Below are 20,454 nucleotides of genomic sequence, written 5' to 3' on the forward strand. Positions count from 1 at the left end.
TGCTCGGTTTGTGAAAAGTGGAAGCTCGTGCGTGGCATGAGAAGTAGGTGGCTGTGCCGGCGAGTCGGAGATGTGTTCTCTTCCCAAAAGCTGGAATAAACACTGTCATTCTGGTGTGCTATTTATTTTGAGGAATTTCCTATTCATTTGGGTGCCCGGTAACACATGCCAAGTAGTTCTGTTATTTCAGGCTTATTTTAATGAAAACATTGCCAATTACTCCCACGTTCCCTTTCCCAAGCAGCAGCCGCCGAGAGCATGCTCATTGAGCAAGCTTGGGTGTGCAGCTGGTGCAGAATTAATCCTGTGGTTTAATTCTTCCACTGGCATCTTGTGCAGCGAGAAGGGAGTCAGCTTGTGCCTGACTCTCAATTTAGCCTCTCCGCTCTCAGACTGCTGTGTCTCGTGCGGAAGCCCAGCTTTGGGCTGATGTTTTTTTCCCCGGCAAATTTATAAGGTGTCACGTTGGTGGAGGAGCAGCCCCTGTGAGTCTGCTGCAGTTTTTGAATGACATTTCAAAGATCACTCTTTATGTCTGGTTTTCACTTTGACATCTAAATCAAGCAGCATCTATTAACCCCCAAAGAATGAACCTTGTTAAAAGCTTGCAGTGTCATTCCTCCGAGTTCTGCCTTCAGGGAAGACACAGCAGCTACATATTGACGTTATTTCCTTAAGTGAATCACTAGTAATGGGTCTGATTTAAAATATCCAAGGCTCCAATGAGAATTATACACAAAAGAAACAGATTGTATCCTCAGGTCTCTAGATCTAAGGTTATTGGGCAAAGTTTTTGCCACACAGTAGGCATATGCTTTTTATTAAGAATAAAAAATGTAAAGCATTTGGTATAAATCAAAAGTTAGTCAAGGAAATGCTACCTGCTTATTCTTGTTTGTAGTAAGAGTGACAGCACTTAACAAATCCTTTTCTGATAAAAAACTGAGCACCTGGCGATTCCTAGAGCATCTAATCTGGGATAAGAGACCCGAGACTCAGAGAGGTTACGTGACTTGCCTAATGTTTACTCAGACTCGGACTAGAACCCAGGTCTTTGGAGCCTTTGCTGATGGTCTGAATTGCCTCCAAATACTGACTTGGAGGGTAGGGCCAAGGCAGTGCAGAGGGGCGTTAGTGGGAGGTGACTTGTCCTCCTCTTGGGGTTATTGGTGCCCAGCACATCTCAGGAGAGTGCCACAAACACTTCTTCAGGTGAGCTCCCTTCCATGGGAGACATTTCTCTTCTTTTGTTTTGGAGGAAGATTAGCCTTGAGCTAATGTCTGCTGCCAATCCTCCTCTTTTTTTTTTTTTTTTTTGGTCTTGTGCTGAGGAAGATTGGTCCTGAGCTAACATCCTTGCCCGTCTTCCTCCACTTTATATTTGGGATGCCTGCCACAGCATGGCTTGCCAGGCAGTGCTAGGTCCACAACCGGCATCCAAACTTGTCAACCCTGGGCCGCCAAAGCCCAGCGAACCCTTGGCTGCCAATGTGCGAACTTAACTGCTGTGCCCCTGGGCCGGCCCCAAGACATTTCATCTCAAATGCTGCCCAGCAGGACCCCACTGAGATGTGAAACTGTCAGATGATTCAGTGATTATAACTACAGTGATGTGGTTTATTGCACCTTGTTGCATGCCAGGTGCACTTTACATACACCATCCCATTTAAGGTAATTCTCATGATCACCCTGAGCCAGGTGTCCTCATCCCGTTTTCACTGGCGAGGAAGCAGGTTCCAAGGGCTCATGTCTAACATGGTGTGCCCGGCACATAGAGGGACCTGGGAAAAAGAGAAGGTAAGTAATGGACCCAAAGGAACATGGCTTCCAGCAGGATTTGAACACACTTGTCTACTTACTCAGCCTAAAGGGCCTCTCTTGGGAATTTTCAGCTGCCTTCTGCCCCTACAAAAGTTCACAGGCCAAGGAAAGGGAGGGAGGTCCCCTTCTTCATCTAAAACCCCAGGTTCTTTGCCGATCCCTTGCCCCTATCATGAACACCTGTGCATAGCAACGTCTGGGTCATTTGGGAGACAACCCATAAGATGGTTCTGCAGAACCGTAAGAAGTGTGGGGTACCCGTCATAGGTGCATTCTAAGAAGACTCGAATTAGAGAGTCCTGCAGACCTGTGATCAAACCCTGACTTCATCATGTCCTGGCTGTGTGACCTTCGTCAAGTTCCTTAACCTTTCTGAACTTGTTTCCTTTTGTATCAGTGAGAATAGTAATATTTCTCATGTCAGGTTGCTGTTAGGGCAACACAGAGCCAGAGCTCAGTAAAGGGAAGTTGTTGGGAGTATGGCTGTAGTGGTGATATAGATTACACGGCTGTTCCTGGGGCCCTGGGCATGCTTCTCACAATGCTTTGCTTCAAAGATTGAGGTAGATAGTTACATATTTTATTACAAAAGTCGCATGTGCTTATTGTATAATATTCAAGCAAATATGTTAAATAAAATCCTCCATAACCCCCCCTCCAGAAAACACTTGACAATTTGGATGTTATGTTGTTCCCGATTTTTCGCTACGCGTATATTAAAATACGCACGCAGGCTTTGCTGCTTTTTGTATGAGAGCATGTGTCTTGCGATGTGGATGGTTTGCTTGTTTGCTTTCCCCACCTGATGATGCGTACCAGTCATTGTTCCAGATCAGGATGCTCAGCTTTGCCTTTCCACCTAATGACCGTGCTGCACTGTCTGGCGTGCTTGCTGTTTCACACCATGATTTTAGCTCTCATCTCTGCAGGGTCCTGTCGGCCATCCATGACCCTGGCCTAGGGCGCCTGGAAGAGCAGTTTTCTGTGAAAGTTGCATTTCTTCCTTTCCTCCTCGTTATCCGGTGCTCCCACCTCTTCAGTCCACTTGCTTTATGTATAATACATGCATGAGACCGACTGGGGGGCTCTGTCCTCCGGCCCTTGCAAATTGGCTCTGACAAGACCAGGAAGGAATGGTGAGCACTCTGGGTCAGGAGGTTAAGTGACATCATTAGGGTCACGCTGGTGGCTCAAGGCAGCTCTGGGGATGGAACTCAGCATTCAGCCAAAAACCCCAGCTTGCTCTCAGCTGCCCTCTACCTTCCACCCCTCTCTTCCCTGGCACATCTCTGTTTCCTCCCCCGGGAGCTTTCAATTACTGCCCCCCACACACACACACCCGTCACACCTCTGCCCTTGACCTTCTGCTCCGTCTCCGCTCCCTTCTGCTCTTTGCCCTCTCGTGATGTATTTCAGCGAAAGCACCGAGACTATAATGTTGTAGCTCTGTTAAGAGACCGTCAAAGGTGTTAGTAAAGCAGGTAAGGCTGTTTCCATGTCATTGTTTTCGTTTATATTTTACTGGGAGCAGGTGGAGCTGGAAAATGAAGATAAGTGCCCTGCCAGTGTTTACTGCAAACAGTGTCCTGTATCTGACTGTGATATTTTAAGCTTGATTACCTACCCTGGTTGATATGTTGCCTCTAAACTCACTGGCATCTCTTGGCTTCATCATAACATGGCTCAAAATACACACTTCTGTGTGAGAGGGTTCAGCTAAAATAAGCACCGAGAGGCTATTGATAGCAGCAAAGGTGGGAAATAAGATGGGACGTCAGTGCTCAGAGCTGCCGCTAACGGGACTGTTTAATCTACTGGATGCCATGTGAATGCTAACGTCTTGTTTCTGCTCTGTTCCCTCATGCCTTCCCGGATTCAGAGAGAGGTAACCAAGCGATTTTCACTTCTCCCTCTTTGTGATGTCTCAAGTGTCTGGCAGAGCTCACTTGCTTTCTTCATGCCATATTGCCATCGTCACAGCCATCATTGTCTTTGAAAGGCAGAACTTTTTTGTTTTGTGTAACCTTTTATCATCATCGTTCTTATGTGTCCTACATTTCAAACAGAGGATGGAACTGCAACAGGGTCCCTCATCCTCTGTTGCATGTGACCCTGTTTGGGACGAAGGTGATGGGCAGAGTGATGAAGTGTAACGGGAAATTGGTCACTCGCGCTGATGGCTGAGAGAAGTCTTATCAGTGTGCTAGGGAGCACACGTGATGGAAATATTCAGGTTATGTGCCATGATGTGTAAGGAGGCTTGTCGTGCTTCTTGAAGAATTAATTGTAGGACTGGCTTACCTTACGTATTCTCGGGAGTTTCATTGGTAAGGTTTGGCCCTCGGCTAATAGCCAGAGGACTGACTCAATTTCAGTCTCGATTACTAGCCAAAATATATGCAATTCTTCTCCTCCCTTCCCACATCGAGAGGAACGGAACTATGGAAAGGACATCACTCCGGCATGAGAGGTATTGATACCTCGGGTGTGTGTTTCCGCGCTCTGAATGTCAGCATGCCCATTTGGCTGATTGGGGGCTTTGAGCTCCACTATTCCATAGCTCTGTCACTTAATAAAAGCTTCATTTTGGATGGAAGAAGAAAGTTTTGAAATTTTTCTCCTTTAAAGAATGGTCGTGGTTACTGCTTGGCAAAGTGAAGAGAAACACAGGCAGTCGCCTCTTTGTGTTAGAGTCGATCTCAGGTGAACTCCTGCCTGGTGAGGTCCCAGCTGTCTCCAGCTGAGCACCGTTTTCCTCCGTTAGGATGAGCTGCTGTCATTGCTCAGTGGGGAGGAGGGGAAGGGGCACAGCATGGGGGTAAGGCTTCTAGGATCGGTCTTCCAGAGGGTATGATTAGGAGACTTTGCTAACGTGACTGACTTTTTTACTTATCTTTGAGGAGGCCCTGGCCTCTGGAGGTGGTGGAAGGTTCTGGAGGATGAGGGCTACGCGTTTGGATGTGAGCTCCCCCATCTAAAGCAAAGACAAGTCCTATCTGTGCCGACGATGAGGATATTTTCAGATATTTGCTGGTTCCTACCCTTTGTGTTTATTCAGGTCTCCTCACCAGGAAACAGTTGCTCTGAATATTAACAGCTGGATTCTATTCTAGAGAGGGCTACAAATTCTGGTCCGCCCAAGCCACCTGGATTATTTGTAGGTGGTGGAATTTCAAATCTGCTTTCTACACAGTCTGTGCGTTTGGTGAAGGATTCCTTGTGGAGATGTGTGTTTGCCCAGACGATGACTTATTGGGATGCCATCTGCAGGGGGCATCGCAGTAATTTAGCATCTTCAAACTTAGCATCTTCTTAAGCTTGCAAAGGAGGAGAAAGAAAGTTGAGTTTACCGACCTAGAGCCTGAGCTTTGTGAAGTTGGTGACACTCACATATGGTACATGTGCTCCTGGGTAAAATTAAAACAGCAAAGTCATGTGTGTACCTTTCTGGATTGGCCATCTAAGAAGTCGACATTTCTCATCCCCTTTCTCCATCTTGCCTCCTCCCACCCCCAAAACAAGATTTTCAAAGTACAATCAGAAAATAAGAGCAGGTAGGCAAAGAAGAGCCGGCAGTCTTGAAAACAGAACTCCTTCTCCCTCCAGACCCTGTGCAGGTGAAGCAAAGAGGAGAGACAGCCCCTTGGCATAAAGGGCTGGAGACGGAATGTCTGGATCAAATCTCTATGCTGCCCCCTTGTCCTTATTTGGAGAGGGGACCTGCCCTCTGCAGTAGTGACAACTCTGGTGGCTTGTAGCTTCTACAGAAAGATAAGCTGGGAGGAAAGTGTCTTTAGGTTCATTTTAGCAAGTCTTAATATAATTCATATGAGTGCAAATAGTTATTAAGACATCCCTCATGGATAAGGAGAGTATTTCAAAGTGGGCTTTTTCTTTGACTTCTTTTTCCTCATTTATAATAGTAACTACTGTTAATCGAATGCCTATCATGTGCCAGCCTTGACAAATGCCCAGCATCAAACATAACGTGTCCTTGACCTGAACAAACACAAATTATGTGAAAGACATTATCAAACTGTGGAGACTTGCTAAGGAATGCTAACCAAGGCGAGTTGTTGAGAAACTGAATGGAAGGGAGTCTAATAGAAAAGAGGGAGAGAGTTATTGCCGGATGAGTCCGGGCTATCATGTAGTTGACAAGGTCAACTCGTTCTGGGCTGCTCCAGAAACCAAAGCTTGATCCCACAAACAAAAGTTGCACAGAGGCAAGCTTCTGTTCATTATTTAGCAAAAAATATATTTTGGTTCACCTGGAGCATTCCAGTAGCGGAATGGGCTGATTCATTAAGTAAATGAGATTTCATACACTGAAATATTCTAGGAACCACCTCTCCGGGCTGTAGACGGGACTTTGAAATGTTAGCCTCGGTAACCACGGAGAGGTCTGTAGATGCCTCTTAAAATCCTTTTGAGGAGGGGTAAACACAGGAGCAAATTCCACTTACATGAGAGAGTTGCAGGGGAGAGACTGAGGAAAAGGGTGAGCCGTTCTGTCTTGGCTGTTTTTTAATAGAACCTATTTGCATAAAGAAGTGTTCATTCATTCCATAAAGATGGATTAAGCCCTTACAGGGTGATTAAAATGCTGTTCAACTGAGAACAAGAAAAGCAATCTTTTGTCCTTTTTCTTTGCCATTAAGAAATTTGAGGCTGTCGTGTAAGATGTCTTAGCACTGACATTTTTCCCTGGCAGAGCGCAAATCTGGTCCTCTAGGGGAGTAATTACTGGGGAGAACAGCAAAAGGAGGGGAACAAAACGAGTTGGAAACACAGGGGCTCAGTAAACGCGTGGTGAAAGGGAGTTGATTTCTGGAACTCAATTCTGTTGCAGTTTAAGGAGGCAATACTAGAGGTTTCAGCCATAGACCTTCCATTTCCTGGTTTATAAAAGAAACCGTGATTCCCATGACTGCGAAAAATAAATGGGGTGAAACTCTGTGTGTGGGAGCAGGGGACCGGACTGGCACTTCTTTTAGCCAATGGCTCCTGATCCAGGATTGTACATGGAGTGAGCAGGAGCAGAGGACAAAAATGGTTCTTGCTACTGAGAATGCCTCAGACAGACAGGCATCTAGAATAATTTGTTGGAAAAGAGCTGTATTCTGACTGGACCATGGAGATGATTTGGGCCAGTCCTGTGGTTTCATGGAAGACTAACACTGAGGCCCTGGAGGTGCATGGCCACTGGGGGGCCTGGTGAATGGGGGGTAGAGGAGAAGCCCATCTGAGCTCACCTCAGCTCTCTGAGATGGGACACTCAGGGCTGTGAAAGCCAGGTAGCTGCAGCCCAAGCGCCACTGGTGGCTCTGAGGAGAGAACTGGGGTGTCAGGAGAGCCACTGAGGGCCCCGCAGGTGAAGGCTCCTAAGATGCCCCTGCAGCGGGCTGACCCGCACCCTCAGGCAGTGTCAGAGCTGCTGCGGGCCCCGCCTGGCTGTGTGACACCCGAAGGCACCCCATGCTCTTTCCTCCCAAATTCACATGAGTGGCGCTAGGCTGACCGGAACAGTTTGTTTGCACAGTCTGTCAGGAACGCTCTAGCTGTGGAGGTTTCTTTATCATAAAGCAATTTCTTTTCCCTCTCAGAATACAGGAAAACCTCTAGAAAATATTAAATTGCTCTTACCTGTGAGCATAAGGTCTTTTAGGATCATAACACTGGTTGGAAAAGAATGTCTATCTGAAAGTCTTGGTCACTGTTGAAGCTGGATGATGGGATATGGGAGTTCATTGACTATCCTCTCTACTTTTGTGTATGTTTGAAAAATTCTAGAATGAGAAGTTTAAGAAAAAAGAAAAAGGCATACTCTTTTCTTTTAACTCCTCAGTCTCCTGAAGCTGCACCCGAAACTCCGTTCTCTAGGGAAAGAGCCCAGGAGGCCAAAGTCATCACAGAACCTCCCTGTCACTAAGACCTAATGGCCGGTCTTCTGCTGCTCAGCCTCTGCGGCTCTGGAGACGTCTCCTGAAACACCCGTTCTTTGATGTCTTTGGAACCAGCCTGTCCTGGGATCCCCCCTTCCCCAACATTTTCTCCACCCTTTCATTGGGTCCTCAGCCACCACTAGGCCTTTAAGTGCCTTTCTTCCTCAGAGTCCAGGCCGTGTTTTGTCTTTTCCCATTCTCCACATTCTGCTGCCCTGACCTCAGCTGTCTCTAGCCCAGACACAGGCCTGAGTTCACAGACTGCGTGTCCACCTGCTGGGTGTGCCCAGCCACTTGGTGCCCCTCCAGTACCTGACCTTATCCAGCCTTATGTCCAACCTGACGCTCATCGGCTTCCTTCACCAAATCCCTCCCCTCTCCTTGCCCCAGTAGTGAGCGTACTTAGTTGTCCTAGCAGGGACCCCAGGGTTATTCTTGATTCTCTCCCTCATCTGCCACACCTGTCAGTTCTGCCACATACCTTCCAGTACCTCTTTTCCATCTGTCGCCTCCAGCCTGCTCTCCTTAGCCTGCACCTTGTTCATCCTCTCCCACCTGCACCATAGCAGCAGCCCCCAGTGGTCTGCTCTCATGACCCACTTTGTTCCACCAGAAGGAACTTTTTAAAAAAACATATTAGGTGGGGTCACATGCCATATGGCAAGGCTTGGCTGGCTCAGGGTAAGGGCTGACTCCTGGGAGGGCACAAAGTGCTCTGCAAGCTGACTCCGGACTGCTAACAAGCTCCCTGCAGCTGTGCCCTGACCCCTCACCACAGAACCAAGGGCATACGCACAGGACTGGTCCTTCCAAACACTCTGTGGGCTTTCTTACTTCCGTGCCTTTGCTCATGCTCATTCGAAGGTTCTTTGAACCATCCACTGCCCTTGTTACCCTGGTGAGACGCAGCTCAAATCTCACTGAACATCTGTATCATTTAGACATTGGGCTTCCTAGGCTAGAACCTTGTCTGTGTGTTCATCTCTGATGCCTGGTACATAATAGTGGCTCAGAAGGTATTTGTGGAAGTGGATTGAACATTTTTTTTTAATATAAGTTCTTAATATCATAGCGTAATTTAGTTAGACTATAAAACCAGCTGGCAGCTGTACTGGTTTCCTGTGGCTGGTGTAACAAATTATCACAAGCGTAGTGGCTTTATTCTCTTACAGTTCTGGAGGTCAGAATCTAGAATGGGTCTTACAAGGCTAAAAGCATGGTGTCAGCAGGGCTGTGTTCCTTCTCAGGACTCTAGGAGAAAATTGCTCCCTTGCCTTTCCAGCCTTTAGAGGCTGCCTGCCTTCCTGGGCTCATGGCCCCTACTCCTGTTCCTTCAGTCACGGGGAAAGTGCCTTCTTTCTCTCGTAATTGTGTTGGGCTCACCCACGTGATCCAGGATAATGGCCCCATCTCAAGATCCTTACGGTAATCACATCGACAAAGTCTCTTTGCCACGTAAAGCAACATAGTCACAGGTTCTGGGAGACACCACTGCAGCCTTTTGCAGAAGGCAGGTGCTGAAAATCAAGCTTTTAAAACAACCAGTTAAAAGATGTTTGGATTTCATTCTGAATAATAATGAGATTCGATCAGCCATGGATCACATTGCACACAAAGGAAGTTGCTCGACTTGTCTGTGCGCCAGGTCTGAAAGAGGCCTCACTGCCTCTTGCACACCCCCGCGTTTGGGGCTTTCAGCTATTTTAGGGTGACTCGGGATATGTTTCATGGGAATAAAATAGGAGAGTCGTGCAAATCTCTTGACCTCCACAGTGAAGAGAAGAAACTTGTTTTTTCCCGGGAAGGAGAGGGAACCCCCAGAGGGTGAGTCACCAGACTCATTCACTGTCAGGGACTGACAGAGTCCTGCCTCTCTGATCTATTAGCCTGGTACGTGGGAGAGAGAAGGAAAAGATGAGGCCATAAAAAAAATCGTCAGAATCTCCCAAACAAAGCCTGCAGCTGCTGAGCTTCTCCTTTGCGAAGATGTGGGTTCCAGATGGTTGCCTGAAGCATTAATCACTCTCTCCTGAGCCAGAAGAAAATGAAGATTAATAACAGTAACTTTTAAAAAATGACTCCTAAGGGGTTACGTATGAAAGAACAGAGGAGGGCACAGAGCTGAATCGGATCGGAATGATCCATTGCTTATTGATCAGGGCCTGTTTCATCCCTACTGATGGTGACCTTGGAATTGCTACACCTGTAGGCCAGCCAGTTGTCATGACGAGTGTGATGAAGCTTACATCATAGCTTACATCTGGAAGCTTAGATCACAGAATATCAGAGCCAGAAAGGGACCTTGAAAATCATATTTTTCAACCCCTTCACTTAGAGGTGAGGTTAGACTCTGTGCCCAAGTTTGTCAAGCTCAGTGGAATCAGGAATGGGGCTAGAGTTTGGGCTGCCCCCATTCCGATTCCTCGCCCTTACTATCTCTGAGAGAGGACCGACACAGCTGAGACCTGTGCAGTAATTACAGAAGAGAGGATAACAAGCTCTTATCCTTTGTGATACAGAATTTAAATACTCTTAAGCATTTAGACACAAGCAAGGTCCTGGGGGCCGGAGGGCCAGGCAGGATTTTGAGCCAGACCATACAGAGTCGATGGGGTAGTGCACTCCAAACGGGGCAGGGAGGCCAGAGGTCACCAAGCGAGGGGAGATACCACGAGTGGACATGGAGACCCACCTTTCTGGAGCAGAGGGGAGAGCTCCTTAGTTGGTGTAAGGAGGCTGGAAGAGTTGGTGGGACAAATTTTGGAGCTCCTAAGATCCAGACAAAAGTTTTTGGACTTTCTATGGGTGACGATAGAGCTTTGAAGAGATTCGGCCTCAGAAAAATGGTGACTGAACGTGGAATTTTGAAAGAAAAGAGTGTGTGGGTGAGACTGTGCATGTTATTTTAGGATCCATCTAGGGAAGAAGAGTAGCCAGAGCGAGAGGGGCAAGTACAGGGCTTCCCTGGAGCCTGGTCTCCAAAAGTGATGCCTTCTCTTTGTTTCTTTTTTAAGTAACATGTTGCCTTGATGGTGGTTGACATTAGGATGGAAAGGCCTCAGGTACACTGCATGGAAGAAGACAGTGCTCACTTCTCAAAGTCTGGCCCAGCTCCTGACCCAGACCCACCTCTCAAACCACTGTCATGGGACCTGTTCACGCCTCTGAACAGGGGCCAACTTTCCCCACAGGAAATCGGGACGTGTGTGCCGCAGGCCCTGTGCTTAAGGGAGGAAGGAACACTCTACCTATTATGGCCAGGCCTGGGCTGAGTATTGGGGATGAATAAGGCACAAATCATCTTCACTAAGTTTTAAGGAGTTGTGGGGAAGGCAGACTCGTAAACAGACACAGGACTCAGTGGTAAGTGTGGTGTACTTACCAGAATACAAGGAGCCACAGCAGCACCAGGAAGGGTGCTTACCCAGCTTCAGCTGAGTCCCACGCTCATGGCAAGGGCGTGGAGAGAACATGAGCAGAGGCAGGGAGGTGGGGACCTGCTTAGGATGCCTGAGGGTTGGTAGGGCTGGCGAGGAAGGGGGGAGTAGGTTCAGGACATTTTCAGGAGGTAAAATGGGCTGACCGTGGGGGTTGGGTATGCAGGGTGAGGGGGTGTCATGGAGGCCTCCTGGTTCTAGCGTGGAGGACACCAGAGACAGAACATGAGGAAGAAGGAAAAGGTTGGGGAGAGCAGATGTTGAGGTCAGATGCAGGCAGGCTGAGGTGAAAGTGCCTATGGGACAGCCGGGTAAAGATGCCCATCACTGGGAGCCCTGCTGCAGGCTGCCTGGGGCGTGGCAAGGCGAGGGGGGCCAGGCTTTTCCGGCTGGGCCTTCATGATGGCCAGTTGCCTCCAATGTGTAGATCCTTCTGCCTTCCCAAGGAAGCCAAGGATATCTTGGAGAAAGTATCTACCACAGTCTGTGAAAAGACTGCCAGTTCTTACATTAGGAGAAATAAATAAAAATAAACTCATCTGTGGTTATGTCTACAGAGAGTATCCTGGCTTAGCAACATATGCAGAGAAATCATTGTGATCCATTACCTGATGGGTAAATCTGGGTACTTATTTTTCATACGCATTTTGATCTTTCAACCACTGTCCTCCAATAACAACAGTGAGAAATTTAGTTGTATAGCATGGTTCTTTTGAAGCCAGGTAATGTCACAGTCAATAGCCTTTTCATCAGTGAAACAGATGGTAAACCCAGCACCAGCTGCATGCTCATCGTGGTGGCTGAGCTGACAATATATGGTGTGATGGTGCTGCCGTCTCCCTGAGCTCGGAGTATGAGAGCCGTTTAACAGAATCAAATGCCTTTGACGGGAGTTCAGCCTGTGGTGTCTCTTTGTGTTCCGGCCTGCCCTGTGATTGCCCGTCATCTTTGTCAAGCAGCTGTGGGTCTGATCCATCCTCTGTGCTCATGTTTACACATTAGAGCTTCTGCAACACCACTGTGTTTGTCTCAGTATCACTCATACAAATTCCTGTTCTTTCAAGCCTTTCTGTTTTATAATCGTAATATTTATAATCATAATATTTGTTGTTACTCTAGATAGCAAGTTCCTATAAAATTCGTTTTTCATGAAGGGTTGTTAGAGATTCCAAGAGTTCAACACACCAGGTTTGGGGAACGCTAGTCATTTTACTCAGAAATGAATTCCTAGTATCCATAAAGTTGTTCCTCTGGTTTAGGTAGCTGTTGAAATGTAAATTCTTTTGTGTGTGAGGAAGATTGGCCCTGAGCTAACATCTGTTGCCAATCTTCCTTTTTGCTTGAGGAAGATTGTCGCTGAGCTAACATCTGTGCCAATCTTCCTCTATTTTATGTGGGATGCTGCCACGGCATGGCTTGATGAGCGGCGCTAGGTCCGTGTCTGGGATCCAAACCTATGAACCCCAGGCTGCCAAAGTGGAGCGCTCAAACTTAATCACTATGCCACCAGGCCGGCCCCTAAGTTTTTTTTAACCATTGCCTACTCTCAGTTAACATTCATCACTAGAATGTGTGTTGGTAAAGGTTCCTTACTGATATACTGATGAATTTTGTTTGCACAGAGATTTTGCTTATGTAGCAAGAGACAAAGATACAAGAATTTTGAAATGTCATGTATTTCGATGTGACACACCAGCAAAAGCCATCGCCACAAGTCTCCACGAAATCTGCTCCAAGGTAAGGGGGAGTCAGAGCACAGTGGTCCATCCCTCTCTTTTCTCACTGCTTGAGCAGGGAGGGGGTTTGAAAGGTCAGGAGAGGGGCCACGTGGACCTGCAAATTGAGCTTGGGGAGAAGCGGGTTGACTCTTTGTTCCATCCACCTCATTATAGTGCTCTCGCTGCCTGTCAGGCATTGCTCTAAATGGCACTCTGTCTACCAAATGACTGCAGCCTTAGTCCCTCCCACAGCCCGGGGGGTATAATAGGTAGACACAACAGTGGCAGGTGCAGGGCAGAGCTGTGTAAACCAAGCCCAGCCAGGAAACAGGGGAAAGGAGTTAGGGCGGATTTCCCAGGGACAGGGCCACCTGATCTGAGAGTGAACACAGAAGCGAGGGTGCTAACAAACCAGCTGGGTGTCTGTGGAAATGCAGGCAGCTGGGGGTTGCCATGAACGCATGCTGACTTCATGAGGACACACGGCAGCTCGTGGAAACCCTGACCAGCCGTGAGGCAGGGCTGTGGTCACTGTCTCACACTGGTGAGGGTCCCGCTTCCTTAACCAGAGTCCGGGCATCGCCAGCCCAGCCTCCCACCTTCCCTCCAGCATATTCCTAACACAAATGTCCCCGCCCTCTGCCCAGCGCTTCCACTCACATCCATTGGTGGGGTCTTGTACCTTTCAGGAAAGCCTTCTATTATTGAGTGGTTCTGGCTGTTATAGAGTTCTTTCTTGTGTTAACCTGAACTTTTCCTCTCTGGAACCTCTGTGTATTTACTTGAGATCCGTGACCTGTAGCAACAGAGAAAGATTCCTTCAGTTTGTCTCTTTGCTGGGCAGCTCTTTGTTAGTTGAAGCTGTGCCCTGTGCCTGGCACAATTAGAGATGCTGGACAAGTATCCATCGTTGAGTCTTCCTGCTCCTGACTTCCTCTCTTCTCCAGAATCCCCACCCCCATCTCTTCAGCCACTTTTGGGTCATGTGGTTACCAAGCTCCTAACCAGCCTCTTCTGGGCATACTCTGGTTGGTTGCCCCTGAATGAACACAGTGTTCCAGAAATGAGCTGGCAGAGAACAGACCATGGACCACCCTGTCCTTTGACCTCAAGAATACAGTACTAGGGCCAGCCTGGTGGCGCAGTGGTTAAGTTCGCACATTCCACTTCGGTGGCCTGGGGTTCGCCAGTTTGGATCCTGGGTGTGGACCTATGCACCATTTGTCAAGCCATGCTGTGGCAGGCATCCCACATATAAAGTAGAGGAAGATGGGCACAGATGTTAGTTCAGGGCCAGTCTTCCTCAGCAAAAAAACAAAACAAAAAAAAAGGATTGGCATCAGATGTTAGCTCAGGGCTAATCTTCCTAAAGAAGAAAAAAAAGAAGAAGAATATAGTACTAGGATGATTGGTCTTCTTAGCAATCATATCACCCACTGGCTTATATTCAAATAGTGGTTGGCCACACCCTCAGGACGCTGTCACTGACTTCCTTCAGCCAGGCCTTTCCACTCCCCAAACCTACTTATTGAATCTAAATACAACACTTCACCATCACCTCTGTTGAACATCACCTTTCTGATTTTGAGCCGACAGCATGACCCAGCCACATTCTCACAATTCCTCCTGGGCTGGCAAGCCCCAGGCTGTGGCCACAGCCACCGCCGTGGCACAGCCTGATATCTGAGCCACAGGAACGAAGCAGATGCAAGCCACAGTTCCTGTGGGAACTGTCTCCAGTCCCAAAAGAAACAGCCCGCCAGTCTGCAACTCTGACCCATGTGACAAGGACATGCAGGATGGGTCTGGGGACCACCACGTTTATCCCAGCCAATAGTCACGCTTTGCATGGACAGGACCAGGCACAGCTGGACCTTTTGCAGCGTTGCAGCACACTCCCCAGGCTTCCTTTTTTCAGTCATTCATGCCACCAATATAATCGAGCACCATTTATGTGCCAGGCACTGTTCTGAGGAGACAGCAGAGACCAAAACAGAAAAAAGGCCTTGTCCTTGTGGAATTTGTATTCGAGTGTAAAGCCCTTGGAACCTGGCCTGGAACAGAACAAGTGCTCAAGAAATACTCCACTTTATGATTGTCAGCAGCCCTCCTGCCCACCGCCCCAGGCACAGGTCTGGAAATGGACGGAGCGGAGCTCTGGAGAGGAAATGACTTTTGTTCCAGTTGGAATGGAAAGCTTGGGCTGGAAATGAAGATCTGAGTTGCTTTTGGGATCTTTGAAGGGTGGGCTTCATTCAGCCCTTGAACCCACAGCACTGTGTAAACAAGAGGGAAAGGGAAGACTCTTAGATAGAGGAGACATTAATGTCCCTAACGGAAGAGAGACAGTTTGGAAGACAGCTGACAGATTTAAACAGCTTGAGAAAAACAATCACAAGGATAGCAGCTAATATTTCTGAGCGTTTACATGTGATCCTCAGAACCAACATAACATTATTGTTATTAGGGACATAAATGTTATCAGTATCCCCATGGACAGTGGAGAAAATGAGACACGAGAGGTCAGGTGACTTGGTCACACAGCCAGTACATGGTGGAGGTGGGATTTGAACCCATGTACTGTGTCCCCAGATTACCTTAAAAGAGAACCTAAAAGTCAGCATCCGGAAGCAGTGGGGGGAGTCCACTGCTCTGTGTTCCACTGACCACAGTGGGCCAACAGGCCCACCCTTGACTAGGGATATTTGTTTGGGTTGTTTTAGTAGAGTTGGGAGCCTGGTGAATGGAAGAATGAACTCCAAACAATTAGGAGACTTACTCTGAGGGATAGTCATTCACCTGTTATCCCTAGAGGACTGAGCACAATTCTCAATATACGTAGCTCAGAGACACGAGGGTGAGAAGGGAGGCAACAGACTAAAGCTGGGTTAACCTGGAAGTGAAATCAGCTTGGGCACGTACTGGCTGGGATGGCTGAAGACAGGGGGTCTCAACCACAAACCAAAGCTGTGCTTTCTCTTCTTCAGATTATGGCCGAACGGAAGAATGCCAAAGCCCTGGCCTGTGGTTCCTTACAGGAAAGAAACAATGTGAATCTCGACGTTCCCTTGCAAGGTAAGTCGGTGGCAACTGCTCCCTTCTTGGTGGTGCTGTCCATCCTAGTCAAGAACCAAAGGGTCTCAGATGGTTCCGTGGTGTTTCTAATCTCCTTAAAAACAATGCTCGACTCAACAAACACGCACTGAGCATGCACCCGGTGTCCTCCCCATGGCGTAGAGTTGATTTTGTGTCAGTAGGATTAGTCAGGAAGGGCCCAGGTGAGTTTTGTTGTTGGACAAGATTAAAGAACAGTATCTTTGGTGGGTTTATAGCTCACGTACAGTCTAGAGTAAAGACCAGCTGGTTTAAAAATATGTGGGTTGATATTGGGTGGGGCTCTGTTATTTTCCCAAACTGTGCCCTTTGTGATTAAATTTTCTCTGAGCATAAACCACATCTAACAAATAGGACATCAAAAGCTCTTACTTAGCACACATCAAAGGGACAGTAGCAGCTTTAACACAGATTCCAGTTCCTGCTTTTACATGTTTTCCTGCCTAGAAATGAAAGTTGGATGGGATTTGGATGGACAGAGCCCAGTGTCTCCATTCTTATAGAACAATTGCGCATTTGCCTTTAGAAACACAGGACAATATGGCACCGGGGGTGCGTTCCAGGTGACATAGTGATGGCTGCGTTTTATGTGTATGTTGGAACCACTGAGAAAAACGTGTTGCTTTTGTTCCCTGTAGTAGATTTTCCAACACCAAAGACTGAGCTGGTCCAGAAGTTCCACGTGCAGTACCTGGGCATGTTACCTGTAGACAAGCCGGTCGGTATGTGAAACACGTCTTTCCACTTTGCAGGTGTTGGGAATACCTCATAGGAGGTATTCAGCCTCCCAAAAGGGTGGGGTCTACTGTGTCACTGCCTTTCCATGTGTGGACTCTGGCCCTTGCACTGTCACCAGCCAGAGCACAGGAATAGTCCTGATCAAAAGAGCATGAGATGATAGGAGAGGACAGGTTAAGCTGCTCTGACCTGTGATCCCCACATTATAGGGACCTTAACAAAGCAGACACGTTTCTCATTTACCGAAGAGTCCAGAGATGCGCAATCCACGGCTGTAGCAGGACTCTGCCATTCTCAGATAGGGCCTCCTCCTCTGGGGCCAGGCACCTGCTTCAGTCCTCGTCAGCTGGCGGGCAGGGAGAAAGCGCTGGGGGAGCCCTCATGCCTTTCTTTCAAGGTGTGAGTCAGCAGCAGCACACACAGCAGTCAGCTCACATCCCAGGGGCAGAACTTAGTCACTTAGCCATCCCAAGCTGAGAGGAGCCTGGGAGATGTGGCCTTTCCCAGGTAGAAAAGGCTGTGGAGAAATCAGAGCCTTCATGTGCTGCTGAGGGGAATGTAAAATGGCTCAGCTGCTTTGGAACAGCCTGGCAGCTCCTCAAAAAGTTAAACGTAGAGTTACCATTGGATCCAGCCATTCTGCTCCTATGCACATGCCCAGATGAAATGAAAACATCTGTCCACATGAAAATATATCCACAAATGTTCACAGCAGCGTTATTTGTAACAGTCAAAAAGTGGAAACCTAAATGTCCATCAACTGATGAACAGATAAATAAAATGTGATAATGCCATACAATGGAATGCTATCTGGCAATAAAAAGGAACGAAATACTGAAACATAGTACAACATGGATAAACCTTGAAAACATGCTAAATGAAAGAAGCCAGTCACAAAGGGCCACATACCGCATGATTCCATTTATATGAAATGTCCACAATAGGCAAATCTCTAGAGATGGAAATTAAATAAGTGATGGCCAGGGGCTGGGAGGAGATGAAGGGTAACTCCCAAAACGTACAGGGTTTCTTTTTGGAGTGATGAAAATGTCCTAAAATTGATTGTGGTGATGATCGCACGACTCTGTGACTATACTAAAAATCATTGAATTATACACTTTAAATGAGTGACTTGTATGTTATGTGAATTATATCTTGATAAAGTTGTCCTGCCTCACCTCCAACAAAACAGCTGTGGGAACACCCAGCAAAAGTGCCCCATTGACTAGCACATAGAGCTCATGTAAAGGTGCCACCCAAACTTGGCCTTAAGTAACCAAGTCAGATGAAGGAAGGTGGGGGTGTACTGGCAGACGCTGGCTTCCATTGGGTCCCCTTTCCCAAAGCCCCTTGCTTAGAAAATGTTGCATTTGCTTGAGTACTGTTGATGCACTCGGAGCTGGGGAATCTTTGGAGAGAGCAGGAGAAAGGAGTACGATGGTCCGATAGTCAGGACATCACACTACATCTCTGGATGTTCCTGTGGAAGGAGCTGGCATTTCTTTTAAGCAAACATGAGAAATTAAACGTCTTGTTTTCTGGGGTTTTAAAGATCAGTCTGGTCACAGCCCTTACGGGGTGATTTGGGCCCACATTTGAGAGTGATAAATAGCTTGAGGACTTTTCTCAGTTGTCCCTTCCATCCACAGGAATGGATACCCTGAACAATGCCATAGAAAGTCTCATGACCTCATCTGACAAGGAGGACTGGCCGTCAGTGAACATGAACGTGGCCGATGCTACTGTGACCGTCATCAGTGAAAAGGTACAGAGGCTTGTAGGTGCCATTGGCCTATGTGGGCGGCAGTGAGGTTTGGGACACAATAACTTTCCGTGAAACTTAGACACAGAGCCACGTCTCGACCTCTGGGGAGTTGTGCTTGCTTGTGATTAGAATAGCCTACATTTGAAAAAAAAAAAAAGATTTTTCCCCTTGTGTCTGGATCTTTGCACACCTTTGCTTTCCTGGACTCAGAAGCTCCTATTCTGGTGCTCCTGATTCTTTCTTCCTCATATGCCCAAGAGATTTAAATCGTTCACTGGAAGTGACTGTATGACGCTAGCAGTAACTCACTAATGGGGTTTGGTTTTCTGGCCAGTCACTCTCCAGGCTCCAGAATTGACTAGGCAGTTTTCTGGGGTTGGAGCACAGGAGACGCTTCTGTCGTGGAAGGTCCTGTGGTTTGTTCTGTCAGTAGTAGCAGGGGCCATTGGTCATCTTGAGAGAGGCCAGCATTAGCCTCAACTCAAACTATCCCAATTTTGTGGTTGAGGAAACTAAAGCACAGAGAGATTAAGTAACTCCCCAAGGTCACACAGTCAGAAGTAGTAAGGTCAGGATTCGAATCCAGGCAAACTGGCTCCCAACTCTTTACCACTTGTCTGCCTCTGTGAAGCAGCTGTCATGAAAAGGCCACAGTCTTTGGCCTGCTCTTGCTTCTGTCCACTAGCAGATCACCTTCAAGCCAGTTCACCTTCTAAAGAGGAGTGAGGTGCTCACTGACCCCAGCCGCCTCTCCAGCCTGCCATGCTGGGTTGTCTTCAAGTCTTCAGTCGTCATGCCCTTTCCCACCTCCGCATCTTTGCAAGAGCTGCTCCTTCTGTGCTCCACCCCTTTGCCTACCCAGCCCCTACCCAGAGCTCAACTCAGATGTCATTTCTCCTAAGAAAACTTCCCGGCCTCTCAGACTAGTTTAGTTTTCTTGTTAAACAATCCCACATAACCTGAGTGAATATTTAATAATTCAAGATCTTAATGATCCAAAAGTCAACATTCTGGATGTGTTTACTAACTCAAAAATTGCATATGGTTGCTGCAAAGGATGTGGCGTTCATAAGAATGAATTCTGAACATTTCTTTGCACTGCATCATATGGATACCATATGGATATCAGTTTGTGAAAAAGAAAAAGAAAATGACTTGGCAACTTTTTGTTTTACACAGAAATATGGTTCAACGTCCTGTTTAGCTTGGGAAGAAGAACTGGATGGAAAAGGATCCCATGGCTCTTTTTCTCTTGGTGCCCTGGGGTTTCCAGTGGGTTCCCCTGGGCAAATGGGTTTTGAGCCACTGGGTGCCCTGTATGAGCAAGATGTGAGAAATAGACATGACATTGTTCCTACCTTCGGTGGACTCACAGGCTTGCAACACAGTGGATAGGGAACAGAGCACACAAACCACGGTTGCAGTGTAGTTCGGAGCAAAATTAAATACCGGAATGAGACACTATAGCAGTGATGGCCTCTCCAGACGCATTTAGAAACTTGCCTCTTTAGAAAAATACAAGTCCTTTCTAAGTTCAGTGTGGCTATATATTTCCTAGTACCAGCTCCTGTATGCGGCCACTCTAAGCTTGATTCCATGATTTAAGAGCTGAACCTGTTTGTGACTATTGCCTGGCTTCCCAGAGAGCGAGGGCTGTGAACTATGTCTCTTGCAGAATGAAGAGGAAATCCTAGTGGAGTGTCGTGTGCGATTCTTGTCCTTCATGGGCGTCGGGAAGGATGTCCACACATTTGCCTTCATCATGGACACTGGGAACCAGCGCTTTGAGTGCCACGTTTTCTGGTGCGAGCCGAATGCCGGTAACGTGTCCGAGGCGGTGCAGGCCGCCTGCATGGTGAGTAATCCCACCACAGGGGTTCAACCCTCATGCCCCTGCCTTTGTTTTATATGCCATA

At 47.5% G+C, this 20,454-nt stretch overlaps 1 protein-coding gene across 8 annotated transcripts in view; it reads left to right on the plus strand.

Moving 5' to 3' along the window:
• LOC124232924 (amyloid beta precursor protein binding family B member 2) overlaps positions 1-20,454 on the plus strand; it is a 364,177-nt gene that overhangs the window by 330,657 nt on the left and 13,066 nt on the right. For all 8 annotated transcript variants that reach the window (XM_046649842.1, XM_046649840.1, XM_046649839.1 and 5 more), the window contains 5 exons: positions 12,826-12,940; positions 15,909-15,996; positions 16,674-16,757; positions 18,423-18,538; positions 20,214-20,393. In XM_046649842.1, coding sequence (XP_046505798.1) covers positions 12,826-12,940; positions 15,909-15,996; positions 16,674-16,757; positions 18,423-18,538; positions 20,214-20,393 — 583 coding nt within the window. The remainder of the gene's footprint in view (positions 1-12,825; positions 12,941-15,908; positions 15,997-16,673; positions 16,758-18,422; positions 18,539-20,213; positions 20,394-20,454) is intronic.

Source organism: Equus quagga, unplaced genomic scaffold, assembly GCF_021613505.1.
Source record: "Equus quagga isolate Etosha38 unplaced genomic scaffold, UCLA_HA_Equagga_1.0 146_RagTag, whole genome shotgun sequence".
Classification (NCBI taxonomy): Eukaryota; Metazoa; Chordata; class Mammalia; order Perissodactyla; family Equidae; genus Equus; species Equus quagga.